General features: G+C 43.6%; 1 protein-coding gene across 4 annotated transcripts; it reads right to left on the bottom strand.

Moving 5' to 3' along the window:
• Positions 1–1,235: 1,235 nt before the first annotated feature.
• On the bottom strand, positions 1,236–15,349 carry GLYCTK (glycerate kinase). Of its 4 annotated transcripts, none has more exons than XM_007500509.3 (5): positions 12,413–15,349; positions 7,676–7,799; positions 7,075–7,226; positions 3,065–3,240; positions 1,236–2,597 (listed from the first exon to the last, which is right to left on the bottom strand). In XM_007500509.3, the coding sequence occupies exons 2-5, from the start codon at positions 7,774–7,776 to the stop codon at positions 1,734–1,736; spliced, it is 1,293 nt and encodes a 430-aa protein (XP_007500571.1). In that variant the 5' UTR covers positions 7,777–7,799; positions 12,413–15,349; the 3' UTR covers positions 1,236–1,733. The 4 variants fall into 4 exon arrangements, with proteins under 4 accessions (XP_007500571.1, XP_007500570.1, XP_007500569.1 ...); XM_007500508.3 differs by having other exon boundaries at positions 7,676–8,092; XM_007500507.3 differs by lacking the exon at positions 12,413–15,349 and adding an exon at positions 8,661–10,304 and having other exon boundaries at positions 7,676–8,092.
• Between the last annotated feature and the right edge of the window lie 900 nt (positions 15,350–16,249).

Below are 16,249 nucleotides of genomic sequence, written 5' to 3' on the forward strand. Positions count from 1 at the left end.
ATTAAATGGAGCCCACTTTTGGAATTCCCCAGTTATCTGCTGCCCAAGGACATGAGTGTGTGTGTGTGTCCACCAAAGAGGGCATGAGCCAGGCAGCAGATAAGAACTGTGGTTCAGGCCTGGGTCAAAAAGAGTACTGTCTTTAAAGGTACCAACTACTGGCATCCAGAGTGGGAAAAAAGGAGGTATAGTGGCCCTATATCTCAAAGGTGATGCACCCTGACTTTTCCCTGAATTCCTAGATTTGCCCTGCCTGGCTACTCAGTCCCAACTTTCCTTACAGTCGGGTCCTTACAGCTCTCTCCTATCGCCCTAACTCTTACCCCACTTTTACTTCATGTCCTGCTGACAATGAACCTCCTTAGGCCCTAAAATTCCCATCCACTTCCCTATTTTTCCCTAATTCCCCAGTCTACCAGACACAGAAAAGGAAATCCTAAGCATTTGCCTCCTTATTGGCCCAGGACCCCCAAATACCTAAAAATCGGGCATATCCTGACTGTCAAGGTTGGAGAGAGTCCATTGAGTGAGTCTGCCAGGAGGAGAGCAGGAGTATCCCAGCAGCAAAGGCCCAGGCGCTGGGGCAAACCTTCTGACAGTACGTCTAACCCCTGCATCCCCAACCACTCTTTAGCAGAACAGCTAAATCTGGCCCATGAAGAGGAGGCAGGGAGGACACATGAATGAGACCTTGCCTGGACTATATGGCTGTGTATTCCTATGTGATCCCGCTGCTCATTCACATGGGGATTGGATGTACCACAACAGGGACAGCAGAGGGGAGGTAGTGCTGGGAGCACCCTGATGGGCCAGGCAATGAGAACCCTCTCCAGGAAAGGGTATCAGGAGGGCAAAGCCAAACTCCAGCGCGCCAAGCTTTCAAGCTATTAATAGCTTTTCTTCTTCTCTCCTCTCACCTCTTCCCAGCTGGTAGAGCCACTGAGCTGGGAAGGAAGGGTGGCCTCTTGGGGCAGGAAAAGGAGTGGGGACTTAGGATCTACTGATAGGAAATGCTTTATGTCAGGCTATATGTGTGATGCTCCACCTGGCATTTAGCTGGGTCTTTTCATAAAAGTTCTAACCAAGAGGCCCACACAGGGTCCCCAGATTTCCCTGGCCTTGTTCTGAAGCACAGAGGAAGGTTGGTAACATCCAGCCCCTGAGGTAGGGCTGCTCAGGACTGGCAACAAGCCCTACTCACAAGAAGACCAAGAAAAGAAATCTCAATCGGCCAGTGAGTTCATCCTTTTTATTTTCACACCCTTTCCCAAACACTCTGACTCACTTTTTTTTACTACCAAACCTGAGTCGGAGCTGAGGGAGGAACAGCCCAGGGGAGCAAGGTTAAAAGAAGAGCCTTAGCAGAGCAGTAGCGGCTTATTACAAAGTCCTGTTGCCTCAGCTGTGACCTAAGAGTCCAGGCTCCCAGGGGAGCCAACAGGCGGCAGTTTGGGATAAGGAGAATGGAGGGTGCCTGGAGGCAGTGCACTTCCCTCATCTGCAATAAAGACCCTACAAGTCAGGAATGGCTCTTTTGAATGCTTCCTGTTCCCTAGTCGTCCATGCCTTCTCCTGCAGGCACCGCAGTCTGAAAGGCTGGGGTGCCCCAGTGAATTCCACAGAAGGCGCTCAGGGCCCAGAACCAGATTCCCCTGGGAGCCCTGGCCCACTGTGTAGCCCTAGTTATGAGGATTTTCCCCAATACCTCACAGGACCCAAGAAAATGGCCCCAGTCAGCAGGGCTGGAGGAGCAGCACGTGAACATCCATGACATTGGTGCCAGTCAATCCAGTGCAGAGGAGGTGGGCACCACCCTGCAGGCGTCGGAAGAAGGTATTGGAATCACTGTTGGCCAAGAAAGCTGCCACATCCAGTCCCTCAGCTGCTGCCTCACTGGCCAGCCTTGGGGTGACCCAGGCCCCTGCCGCCTCTGTGGGGCCGTCCTGCCCGTCAGTCCCCCCACTGAGGAACAGAGCCTCCCAGGTGCTGCCTGCAGACCCACTCATCTCTACACCAACCCGAAGGGCTAGCTCCTGGTTTCGGCCACCCCTGCCCGAACCCTGCAGCCGCACCGTGGGCTCCCCTCCAGCCAGGAGGCAGACGGGGCCCTTGGCCCCTTCCACAGCCTCCAGGGCCTCCTCCAGCCGCAGGTCTGAGAGTTGTAGCTCTTCCACCAGACTCCGAAGCTCATCTTCCTCCTTCCTGGCCTCTGCTGCTTGAGAGGAGAGGCGAACACCAGCGGCCTGAGCCAGCAGCCCATAGAATCGAGCCACACGTCCCACCTCACCTTGCACGACTGTGCTTAGAACCAGAGTCCGGTAACCCAGGGCCTCAGCTCGACGCTGGGCCTCAGCCAGAGCCAGTGAATTGGAGCCAATCACCACATTGAGGACATGGCCACAGCCAGGAGGGCCACGGGGATCTGAATCAGCCCGGGATAGCACTGTCTTGACAGAGCGCGGTAAGACTCCGCGGAGGCCATACCGGCTGAGGATATGCAGGCAATCCTGAACATTGTGGTCGCTGGCCACTGTAGGGCCACTGGCAATCATATCCACAGGGTCCCCCACAATATCTGACAGGATCAGGCTCACCACCTAGGTCAAGGGAAATCAGAGGAGGCATAGGAAAGGAAGAGAGCAGCCCAGGAAACCAAAGAAACACCTGAGCATCCGTGGGCATCGGTGGGATCGAACCCTTCTCACCCCCAACTCCTTTGTGTGGGAGGTCACTCCCTGCACGCAGTTCACACCTCCTCAGATAGCCCTGGAGTAGTCTTCTGCCCTTCCCCTCTCCTCCTTCCTGAATTAAATCAATCTTTCTTTTGCTCTACTTCCCCTTTGCCCACATGCGCACACTTTTGGCAGTGTGCCATACTTTAGCGATGCTTTTTTGTAGGTTAATTTTTAATAATAGGTTTGTGTCCTGTCTTCCCTGTTTGGCTGCAAGGTCCCTGAGAAAAGGAACATCACCTTCTATAACTCTCTCCCCTATTCCTCCCTGTTACCAGGGCATGTAGGGGGCTCTCCCAAGCCTGTGGAGCAACTGCTGGCTAATCACTCACCTGGGCAGGGTAAGCAGCTCTTGCCAGGCCCCCACCCTTGAGCTGGGACAAGGCCTTACGGATGGTATTCAGTTCCTGAATTGTAGCACCCCGAGCTGCCAGCATCTTGGTAAGAATCTGTTTCTCTTCTAGAGTAATTGGTGGGATCGGAGCAGGAAGCAGTGCTGAGCCTCCCCCTGCAATGGGAAGACAGGCCATGTTAGGTGGGAAGAAAGGGAAAAGGCTGAAGGGGAGCAAGATCCCGGAGGGAACTCAGAGAAAGGAGTCCTCTACTCTTTTCATTCCTACCTTAACAGCATCACCTTCACCACTACTGACATCTGTATAGCCCTTTATAGTTCATAAGTCAATCTACATCTATTACTTCATGTAATCCCAATGCAGTTGCTTGACTAAAAGGCATGCATAACCCTAGCAGTGTTTAGGTTTGGAAACCACTACTGGTCTGTACAGGTACAACTACTTTATTTTCTCCCTTGTTTCCTCAAACCACATGAAAAAGCAATAATGCCTAGGCTCCCTCTATAACTGTTAAGGTCTCAGACTGTAGGCCTTAGATATCAGGCCCAACCAAAAGCCAAACCCACATTCCTAGGCAGGATATCTTCCATTCACACCTCATCCATTGATATCTTGGGAAAAGATAAAGGAATTGACTTTACATTTTAGTTCCTGGGCACCCAAACATAAATTTTTACTAGCCTGGAAACCTAATTCAATCTCAGTTTTTTTCCGAGTATATGAAAGAACAAATTGACACCACATTCTGTCATCACAGAATTCATAATGAGATCTCCTGTCAAATAATATTTTGCATCTTTTTTGGATGGAAATTCAGTGACATGAGTTGTTTTTTTTTTAAAGAAAAGCTTAATAAAACATTTTTAAAATATGATTCTCTGACTTTCTCAGGTTTTTGCTCTCCCCACCGCCCAATATTCCTGGGCTTTGTCATACAAGTTGCCATCCCTAAAAAGCACTTCAGATCTCCTAATTCATCAGTCTTAAATCTCATGACCAATAATACACTCCACCTTAATCTCAAACAGGGATGATCATATTCTAGACTATCATATATTTAGTAATAATTTATCAAGCTCCTATTAGGTTCCAGACACTGAACGAAGTTTTGTGGTTTAAAAAAAAAATGAAGGGGGCAGCTGGGTAGTTCAGTGGATTAAGAACCAGGCCTAGAGAATGGAGGTCCTAGGTTCAAATCTGGCCTCAGATACTTCCTATCTGTGTGATCCTGGGTAAGTCACTTAGCCCCCATTGCCTAGCCCTTACCACTCTTCTGCCTTGGAGCCAATACACAGTATTGACTCCAAGACAGAAGGTAAGAGTTTTAAAAAAAAAAATGAAATGTTCCCAGCCCTCAAGGAGTTGATGGGAAAATAACATGTACATAGATAAATAAATAAAAATATAAATAAAGGAAAATATGCGGTATTTGGTAGAAGAGGAGGGTAGAGCCAGAGCCCTAGAACTAGAATCCTTGAAATTCCTCTTTGATAAGTCTCCTATCCCTCATTTCAATCTCTCCCACTGCTTCATTCCTACTAGACTTAATCTGCCTCCTCATCAGAGCCCCTAGTCACTCTTTCCTTCCCCGTTCTTCCAGGTAATCATTTCTGCTTTGGCCTCATGTTCTTCCTGTAGAAGCCTAAGCCCTAGAAAAAAAAAACAATTAAATACTCTTCCTTTGTCCCCTTTGTCCTTTCACCATTATCAGCTGGCCAAACCCCAGTCACTGATTATCCAGACCAACCATCTTCCTCACTTGAACTCATGTACTTTTGAGTTCTTGTTGCAGGAGTCACAACTCTGCTTGTTGTAAGGGGACTAAACATTTCTGTAATCTGTGGTCTGGCTTCATGGCTACATGGTAATCCTTTTGCTTTTCTCCAGAGATTATCTTTTGTGGCCCCTAATGCAATTATTCCAAGTTTTTTTTTCTCTGTAATCATCCTATACCAGCTACTTTTCAGCTATCCTACTGAGAAGAGAAGTAATCTATCACAGACTCTCTCTTCCTTTATCAACTTCTATTCTCTCATTTGTTGTAGTCTGACAAAGAATGACTCTTCTTCTTGTCCACACCAACCTCTCTACATGGGTCCTTGAACCTGTTCTTTCTCATTGGCAGAGATCAACCTTTGTTTCCTTCCTTGTTCTCCTCTCTTTCCTGGTTCCTAGTCTGCTAACTTTCACTTCTCTCTAACATCCCCTCAAATTATCATCCTCTTCCCACTGTTTCATAGCCAAAGTACCAGAAAAAGCTGACTACACTGAATACCTCTGACTTCTCAACTTGCCTTCTGCTCATGATTCCACTTGAAGCTTACTAGTGTTCTCTTAAATGTGGAATGCAATGGCCTCTTTCAAGCCTCATTCTTCTTGACCTCTCTTCAGCTTTTGACACTCTCAACCAGCCCCTCCTCTTGGATAGTCATGCCTCCCTTGACTTTTAAATTTCTTAAAATGGACATCTTCTGTTTCTTCATCATCTATCTTAACCAATATTTCTCCCCCCTTTCCTCCCTTGACTTTTATGGTGCTTCTCTTCACTGGTTCCCCTTCTACGTCTATCAAAATAATATCTCTAAAGCACAAAGTTTGCTGATGCTTTTGCTCAAGAATTTTCAGTTGTTTCCTATTGCCTGTGGGATGTAACAAATTCATTGATCTGACTTTCAAAGTCCCACACAATCTGACTCCAGTCTATCTTTCCAGACTTACTTCACTGCATTCCCCCATTATGAATTCAGCACTCCTGGCAACAACCTGTTTATTGTCATCAGAACCCAGCATGCCATCTTGCTCCTCCATATCAACATGCTAGACCTGGAATGTTCTTCCTCCTCAATAATTTCTCTTTTTCAATGCTCAGCTTAAGTGCTTTCCCCATCATCTAGTGGCTAAAGTTCTCTCTCTTCTAGTTATCTAGTTACACAGTCTATCTTTCAATAGTATGGAACTTCCTTGAGGATGGACCCTAGTTAGTTGTTTGCTCTTATCCACGGAGCCTAACACAATGCCTAGCAATTTGTTTGGTGCAGACCTGTGATCTCACTGGTGTAGGGAACTCCCCTACCAAAGCAGAGAGAAGTAATAATTCCATCCTTTATCAGATATACCTATGGCAGTGAGAGCTTGGAAGACTCTCCCAAGGTAATACAAACTTATTATAAGTAGTGTGTTTTTTCCAAGTTAACTGTAGCTGAGCTGAGACTGAAACAAGGCATTCTTACTTTAAATCCTGAGCTCACTCCACCACACTGTAGGAATCACACAGCTCATACCCACTTTACTTTGGCCAGGAAGGTAGGAATTTGGGTTTAGAAAGGGTAGCCTGAAAAAAAGCAAATGAGATGCTAGGCTCAGGCCCACACACACAACCATGTTCCACCTACCTCTTTGCAGAGGTAGGATAACTGGGGCTGGGGGATTCTTTGGTCCCTGAGAAGGAGGACTTAAGAACCACAAAGACTGTAGAGTCCCCACTTCAGTGCCCTTGCCAGGTACTCAGCAAAATTCTGTTGGCTAGATCCAGAGGAGAGTGGTAATAAATTGAGATGCCTTTTGGGTTGTCCAGGGAGCCTGTTGAGATAGCTGAGTCTCCATTCCTGGACCTGGGTAATAGGACCCAGGTTAGGACAGGGCAGAAATACCGAACATAGACTACAGGTGCCCCCATGTGGAGATGTTGGGAAGGTTAGACAGCATGTTATCAGAAGTGGGGTCCTGATAAGGTCAACTGACCCATTCCTCTATCTCTAAGAAGAACGGCTACTCCCAAGACTCAAAATAAGAACATTTCCTCTGTTCTTCAAGATCTATTGAAGAAGGATAGAGTAGGGGAAGGGGGAACTCGAGAAGGAACCTTAGAAAATAAAGTCAGTCACTATATGAAGAAAGAAGGTAGCAGAAAAGGGAGGCAAAGGGCTGGGGTCCCATTCAAGATCCCACCTATACCTCTCCTTCCTCACCTTGGAAGGAAGGGAACTCACCTGAGATAAGGACCAGCAGCAGGTCATCAGCAGTCAGCCCCTCTGCTAAATTTCGGATGGCTAGTGCAGCCTGCAGGGCATCTCCATCAGGCAAGTTGTCCTTTGCTCCCTCAAACACTTGGATATGGCTGTGGGGTTTCAGCAGCATCTCCCTACAAAGAGGGAGTGGTGGGTCCAAGACAGAAGGGGCTCGTATGTCTGACGTCTTCCTACACTCATTTCGGGGCTCCAGGGGAAATTTGAAACAGGGAGAGAGGAGATGATTCCCCACCTCACTAATTCCCAAAACTTTTTAACCTTCCAACCTGACATGGAGTCCTATAAAGGGTTCCCTTCCTGATTACAGAGTTGTTCTCAAATAGACCTGAACTAGGCAAACTCAGATGATGGGAGAAAGGGAATCAAGCCATTCAGTCTCAAGACCATGCCTCTTATATGACCCAAAGTATTTTATATGTAGATGGAAAGAATATATCAGGATCTGAAGATGACTGTAAGGGAGAGGATGGGGAAAAGACCCTAATTCATGGCACTAAGAGCCTCCCCTGAAGCTTTCTTTCTCTCTTCCCTCTTCCCCCCCGCCCCCGCCCCAGCTCCTTACTGCATGCCAGCATGTTCCATGGCTGCTCGGATGCCCTTGGGTACACTGATCACACCTTGAACCAGGTGTTCACTCAGCATCTCCTCTGCCACAGCTGCCATGCCTAGCACAGCTTTGCCAAAACCTGCCAGGTAAAGATTGTGATGGAGCTGAAAATTCCTGTCCCGAACCTTCAGCTGTCCAGTCTCTGTGTCTAGTGCCAAAGCCCGGCGTAACATGGGGCCTGGCATTACTGCATTCACTGCACCCTCAAACAGTTGCCAGGCCTGCTCCTGTAGGGCCATGCTGCTAGCAGACCGGTAAGCTGGACTCCCCCAAAGTACTGGGCAGGGGCAAGTACGCAAAAAGCCAGGTAGGACTCTAAGGGTGGCAGCCATGCCCAGCTCACTCTTAGCAATGCCTGGTATCCATAATCACCTGCAAGAAGAAAAATGTTAAAAGCAAGTGAATTGCATATGTAATTGTGTGTATCTAACCTCCAAAGACCATGGAAGGCAACATAATATAGTGAAAATAGCATTAGATTTAGAACCCTAAGACCAAGGTTTGAATCTTGGTCCTCTTACTTACTAGCTATGTGACTTTAAAGAAGCCACTTAACCTTGCTTGGCCTTAGTGTCCCTCTCTGCAACTTCAGGAACCAAAAGGTCTCTAAGGTCCCTTCCTGCAGGCTCTAAAACCTATGATCCTAAATTCTTTAAGAGCTCTGGTTTCCCAGGGGTTGCTATGGTGATGGACAATTTACAAAGCTCTGAAGGGCTTTCCTCAGTTCTATAACTGATAGCCCTTATTCCTAACCTCCGATCATAACCCTTCTCATTCTCACCACTGTTCCATTATTCTCTGTGACCTACTATTTCCCAACACCTAGCTCCCCCAGTCAAATCCCCAACCCTTGAGGGCACACCTCACAATAGTCTCTCTTCACCAAAAGTCCCCACCACCCCTAGGAAAGCAGAGGCACAGCTCCAGTCCATTTTCTTACTTCCTCTCCTCTTCTGGGCTCCCAAGTGGTTCTATCCCAGAGTCCAGAGGTCCTGTTACTCAAATCCTGCAGCAAGGTCATCCTCAGTGAAAGTTAATCATTCACAAAGGAAATAAATGCCACCTAATTGACACCCTCTGACCCCAGTTTCCCATCCCCAGAAGTCCACATCCCTCTCCCAGTACCAACCACACCTCCTCATGAGCATTTGGGCCTGGCCTATTTACCACTCTTCTCTGCCAAGAACTTCCACCTGGCTGCCCTAACACTCCCAAGTGCCACTCTGCTGTAAATCATTGGCGAGTCAAGACAAATCCCGAGGTACAGAGGATGATCAGGGAAAACTAGGGCAGCCTCTTACCCTGCTCTTTCTGATATAAAAGAATGACAATTTCCAATTTCTATTTAGGGCAGGCTGAGGAGTCTGACCCAAGGTGAGTCCTTATGTATTCCAACATCTCCTGAAATCTGATGTAATCTCCAAGGACCAGATCCACAAAACAGAAGGAACCTCTCTATCCCTCATTGCTACAGAAGGACCTAGAATAAGTCTGGGCTGAGGGAAGAGTAATCAGCAACATCCATTCACTTCCAAGTGTGGTTCAGAAGAAAGAACCCTGGTCTGGCAATCAAAAGGCCTAGGTCCTAGAGTCTGACTTAGAGTCAGAAAGACCAGGTTTCAGATTTTGATTCATATACAGGATCAAAGAATTATAGGAGTCATATAGATTCACAGTCTTAGAACTGGAAAAGATTTAGGGATTAACTAGTCCAGACTCCTTCATTGTACAGATGAAGAAAATGAAGCACAAAGATTAAAGCAACTTGCTTAAGGTCACATAGGTAGAGAGCCACACATTCAAACCTAGGCCCTAGAACTTCAAATAAAATGTTCTTTCCATTGTGCTGTGCTACCTTTCTAGGTGACTCTGGAATAGTCTTGACCTTCCTGAGCCTCAGTTTCCTGATCTGCAAAATGGGAATCATAGGCCCTTTCCTATAGTTTGCAGTGAAATTCAAATGAAATCTCATAGGGAAGGCTCTTTGCAAACCTTAAAGACCTACCAGCCATCACCCACATTTATTATTAGTTCTGGTTCTGCCAATGACTTCTTATGTGACCTTGGGAAATCTTTCTTTTCTCCTCTACAAAATAAGGAGATTGAATTAGATAAATTCTCAGGTCCTTGGTCTATCTCTCACCATTTGAATTTTCCTGGATGGAATAACTCCTAGGTAACAGTGAAAAGAAACCAGGAGCCAAGAAAAAAGCACAAAGACTGCAGAAGAGGTAAGGCTCTGAGGAAAGACCAACTAGCTATTTTTCCAGAGTGAGCCAGTGGCAGTAAGGGCTGGAATGGAAGGTGGGAGGGGTCAAAAAGGGATAGGATGATGGGTATTCATTAAGTACTGCCATAAAACAACTTACAAAGCAGCTAAAAACTGAGATGGAAAAAACATCCTTGCTGAGGGAATGTGCCACAGCTTTTGTTATAGATCAAATTTCATTTTCAGAGAAACTGTGTGGTATGAATCATCTCTTACCTTGATAGAGAAATCCTAGAACACAACTACAACTCTAGTTCCCCAAAGCAAGAAGGCTCTGCTGTATTCTTATAGCAAAATCCTATAATGGGGAAGCAACCTAGATTCTCAGTCACTAGAATTAGTTGTTTAGGATGTGTACATTAAAGGAAAGTTCTGAAATGCAACGATCTGGGACAATCCTGAAAGACTTATGAAAGGGAATGCAATCCTCCTCCAGAGAAAGAATTGTTGGAGTCATCTTTCATATCAGTGTATTTCTGGTTTGATTTTGGGATTTTGATTATGTATGAATGTGCTCTTACAACAATGACCAATATGGAAGTATGTTTTGCAGGACCAAAAAAATAAAATTTTTAAAAAGATAAAAATAATAATAAAAGAAAAGCTCTGTTCTTTTATGTGTTACTTATTTGTCATGAAGCCTGATAGTCCCCAACATTTGTCCTGTCACCTATAACTTGACATTTCAAGGAATGTTCACTTTGATCTGATTTTACATTCTGGGGCTACCTCTTCCTTTGGGAAGTGTCTGCTCAGATCTTTTTATTTTAAAATCCTTACCTTCCATCTTAGAATCAATTCTATGTACTGACATGTAAAACCCAATGGAATTGCTCATTGGCTCTCAGAGGGGGAAAAGAGGAAGAGAAAGAAGATGAATCATGTAACCATGGAAAAATATTCTAAATAAATTCTATGTATTAATTCCAAGGCAGAAGAGCAGTAAGGGCTAGGCAACGGAGGTTGTGACTTACCCAGAGTAATTGAACTAGGAAGTGTCTAGGAAGCTTTTGGAAAAACTATCTATATTCTGAGATCACCTCTATCTCTAGGCCTGGCTCTCAATCCACTATGCCACCTCCCTGTCCCTAGGTTGTTCAAAACCCTCTATGAAAAATAGCCCTAGTTCCTGAGAAATAGCTGATTTCTAAAATGCATTCATTTTTATGAGGTTTACATACAGTTCATAGCTTTTCATCCAATTATCCTTGAGAGGTAAGAAATGCAAATATTATTCCCCCCATTTTACTGAGGAAGAAACTGAGGCCCAGAGTGGTAAAGTGGCTTTTATGGACACACAGATAATAGGGGTGAAAACCAGAAATAAAGACATGTCTCTTGAATCCAAATCCAGTACTCTCCACTACACAATGCTTCTAAACCAGAGGTTCTTAACCTGAACTCAATGAATTTTTAAGAGTATTTTGATAACTGTATTTTAATATAATTGGTTTTCTTTGTAAATCCTACGTATTTTATTTTGCACATTTAAAAATATTGAGAAAAGGCTGTAGGTTCCACCAGACTGCCAAACTGAATTCAGGTCAGCCTGACTTTAACTTTTAATCCCAGACTACACACTGTGTTACCTGTCTCCATAGCATGACTTTTTAATCCCAACAGACAAAAGTAACAGTTCACATACATTTCAGAGCCCCTTTATATTTTCCCTATTCAGTATGGGATTTGCTTATCATTAACTCCACTTTATAAATAAGGAGACTGAAGATCCAGGGAAAGAAGTTAAGTGATTTGCCCAGGGTCTTATAGGTATTAGATATCTAAGCCCTGGTTTCAGTATCACTTTTCAGCAAGTTTCATTCATTGACTCATTCATTCAATAAACACTGATTATAAATTAAACCTAAGGAGCTTTGACTGGGAGTGCTTCAGAAATTATTGGAACCCTCAAAGTCTTCATTTTACAAGAGGAAACTGAGGCCCAGAATAAAATAAATAACTGATCTAAATTGTAGTTCCTCCCACTAGACACTATTTAACTGATGGACAAACAGGGCAAGGATCCCAAAGTCATCCAGATGCACTAGGAGTAAAGATTCTGAGATGAAGTGGGGAGTAGAGGCCCCTTAGACCAATTTCCTTGTTTTAGAGATTAGGAAATTAAGGCCAAGAAAGGGGAAGGGTTTCCCCCACGGCAAATAGTAAGTGGCTGAAGCTGAAATCTATGGAACAGATCCAGTCTGCAAACCCCGTGCTCTTTCCAATGGCTGGAACATGGAGGCACTCTCGTTGCCCTCCTCCAAACCTGCCTTCTTTTCCCCTGTAAAGGCGCTCAGGTACAGAAGTGAACACATCTAGGCGCCCAGGACTAACCACTACTTCACGGATTTAAAATTTCCCTCTAATCCCACCCTCAAATTGGCTCCGGAAGTGAGGCATAATAGCCCCGCCTGGTCGCTTACGTCACGAGACGACGTGATCTGAGATTTGCATGCTGATTGCGCGGTTGTACATCGAATTTCCGTCTTCTCCTTTCCGTAAGCAAGGCCCAAGCAGGAAGCGCGAGAAAAATGGATAGTCGTGGGCGCCAGGGTCCCGGATTTAGCGTCTCTTCTGAGTTGCTCGTGCGCCCTGTTCAATTCTCCCACGGCCTTCTGTGTTCGAAAGTTCAGCTTCAGTGTTGGACGGAACCGGAAGTTCTTGACAGGCCGCTAGGCCAGAGCCGGAAGGGAAGAAACAGCCGGGCGGAAGTGGCTCTTCGAAGGAGCCGCAGGCCGGTTAGAGGCAAAGAATAGAAGAAAACCAATGTGGTTGTTCCGCTTCTTAGTTGCCATGGCCACTTCGGCTCCATTATTCTCTTCTGGCCCCATCACTGCCCAGTACTTAGTTTCCCTTATCCACTTAGTGTCCAGTTCCTCACCCCTTCAGGGTCACCCAAGAGCTCAGATCTGCTAGATAAGATGGCTTTGGCTTGATTCTCTTCCTACTTGTGTCTCCTGATTGAGAGTTATTGCCTTTCTTCCCTTTCTCTACTAGGCCTATATCCAAAGAAATCTAAGAATGGAGAAAGAGACATATGTATGTGTTTATAAAAACTCATTTAAAAAAATCATGGAATCTCAAAAGTTTGAAATGGACTGAACCTCAACTATGATCTTTGCAGAAAACTCCTAAATTTTTATCCAGACCTAATCATTGCTTTCTATTTCAGTCCCAGATTTCTACCTGCCATTTATTTTACTCCACTAATCCTACTTTGATGTCTCATTGTTGTGCACTGATGTCTGAGGCTCTTATTATTGTTATCAAAATATAAGGTTTGATAGGTCCCAACAAGCTGAAAAGACTTGATATATGGGCTTCTGGAAAAGCTGTACATCTGTATTCCGAGATCCAGTCTACCAAAGATCAGAAAGGTTTACCAATAAAATGTTGGCTGAAGATTGATGAAACTTTCAGGAATAGCAACTCAAATGGCAGCTCACCAAGATGTACAGGAATTGTAATCTTCAATAATGCAGGTAGCGGAGAAAATTATAACTCTAGGTCAAGTCTCTTCAGATTTATTATACTTACTCTTCCATACATGACATTCAATCTCTTACCTTTGCACATACTGTTCCCTATATCTGGAATGTTCTCTTGCCTCACCTCTACTTCATGGAATCCCTAACTCCTTACAAGACTACTGATCTCTCAGGTTTTAGTACTTTCTTCCTCCACAAAAAACAAAAAACAACAACAAAAAAAACTTACTTTGTATTTCTTTTGTATTTTTCTGCATATTATCCCCTGGGCCTAAAGAGAATATAAATTACCTGTGAAGAAGGATTGTTTCATTCTTTGTATTTCAAGAACCTATCCTAGGATCTGGGATATATTTTTTAAATGCTTGTTAAATTTAATTGTTTTAAGCCTATCTATATAACCTTTCCTTTTGTGATTCTCCTTCACCTATTTGTATAATCTTAATCATTTTTGACCCCTCTCCACTATCTTCCAGCTCTAATACCAAATCTTGTTAATATTTCCTACACATTTTCCCTTCCATTTGCTTTTTTTTGCTCCATTCCCACTGCCACCTTCCCAAGTTCAGGCCCTTCATTGCCTCTTGACTTAGCCATTACAATAACATTCTGTGTGAAGTGCTTGCTTTCCCTCTCCAATCTACACTTTCCATTTATTGCCAGAGTAAGAAACTGATTCTTTGTTCTCTGACCTCTGCTATTAAAAAACAAAACAAAACAAAACCCTTTTCTTCTATTTTAGAATAGATACCAAGTATTGTTTCCAAGGCAGAAGAGTGGTAAGGGTTAAGCAATGAGGGTTAAGTGACTTGCCTAGGGTCACACAGCTAGGAAGTTTCTGAGGCCAGATTTGACCCAAGGACTTCCTGTCTGTAGGCCTGACTTTCCATCCACTGAGCCACCAACTGTCTCTCCTTTGTGCATTTATATAGATCATCCCTAGAACATAATGCCTCATCATTTCATTAGATAAGCTCATGGAATCTCAGAATTGGAATGGAATTCAAAGATATATAGTTCTGATCAAAGCTTTGCCTTAGCAAGAATATAGTCTGCAGCATCACTGAGCAAGATTTACGCAGCCTCCCCTTCAAGATCCCCAGAGATAGAGTCCCCACTCTAAGGCAGAATGATCAGAACAGTGCATGAAATTGAAACTGGAAGTATGTAAAGGGTGATTTGGAAAGGAAAGAGACCAGAGACAGGGAAAACAGTTAAGCTCTTATATTATTCCAGGTGAGAAGTAATAAGGACCTGAAGTAGAGTGATATTGATAAGAAAGAAAAGAGTAGAAAAGGGCATTGTGAGAAAAGGCTAGAAAACACATCTTTGTTCAACCAAAACACTTCACTCTTTGTGTCTGTAGTATCTAGGAACTTGCAAGTATCAAGACATCAGCCATCATCCACTATTTTACCCCAACATCAGTATGTCAGTGGATCTCTTCAAAAAGGGAAAACAAAGGATGAACTATGCCAAAAACGAAAATCCAGGAACTTTATTTTCTTTTATTAAATTTAATTTTCAGTTCTGAATTCTTCCCCACTTCAAGAAGATAAGAAAAACAAAACTCATTACAAATATGTACATTCATGTAAAACAGATTCTAGTTTTAGTCATGTCCAAAAAAACCCAAAATCAATGGTTCTCTGTTAGAATAAAGCATGAACTTCCTAAACAGAATTAATTGGAAAGAGCCCCAGACTTCAAGTGAAGATATCGCCAAGAAACATCAAATTCTGACACAGATAATCTATGATCATAGATAATAACCTCTCAGAGGTTCTCTTTTCTTATCTATAAAATAGGGTGATTTTAGTATTACCAGAAGATCTTTTCTACTATAAAATGTACTTCTATAAAGTTTCTATACATGAGTCCTTTTCATCACTCTTTGATCTTTTTGGGTTATAGGCCTAGTAGTTGGGTCAAATAATATGTCCAATTTAGTGACTCTGAGGACACAGTCCCCAGATTGCTTCCCAGAATGACTAGAGCAATTCATGAAGTATTTTATAAAATATTTAAAAATACAGAGCTTTGGAAATATATTGTTATTATTTCCCAGGTATTTTAATTCCTACAGTGCAATATATTGGATAAAAGTTCTCAGGTTTGAATTTGGATTCAGAAAGACCTAGATTCTAATTGTGAAAAATAATTTGACCCTTATTTTACCTTATTTTAGTAGTCCTCTGCCCATCCTGGATCAATGATTTTATCAGTATTACCCAGTTTAATGTGTTCCATAGGGATAGTGATTAATTCTCAGGTATTTCTTTTAAGGATAATCAACTCATCTTAAAGCATAATATAATTAGGAATAATTAGATATAAGTTATAGTTGAATAGGTTCTTTCCTCTCATGTTAAACTTCATAACATTGCAAGATTAGAGAAAGCTCTCACCTTAGGCCTAAACATTTAGGCACTGTAATTACTGATAGAGTTGTTATAAGCCTCAGTGAAAAATTCAGAGCTATATTAAGAACCCCTCCCGATAGGAGTTGGTTCTCTCCAAAGACCTCCAGGGGAGTAGGGAGAAGAGAGAGAAAAGTCCCATGTAGATGAGAAGTTGACAGGATCATGGGGGCTGTGAATGGGATCATGGATTTAATTTTATTATGTACACAGGTCCAATATTTATATAGTTTCTACACTCTATGATCAAAGGATAATAATATATCAAGAGCATATTTCCTTGGTGTCAATTAGCGTGTCCAGCTGCAGTTAGGATTACTCTTCACCCAATGGTAATCTTAAGAGTCCTCTG

Source organism: Monodelphis domestica, chromosome 7, assembly GCF_027887165.1.
Source record: "Monodelphis domestica isolate mMonDom1 chromosome 7, mMonDom1.pri, whole genome shotgun sequence".
In the NCBI taxonomy this organism is placed as follows: Eukaryota; Metazoa; Chordata; class Mammalia; order Didelphimorphia; family Didelphidae; genus Monodelphis; species Monodelphis domestica.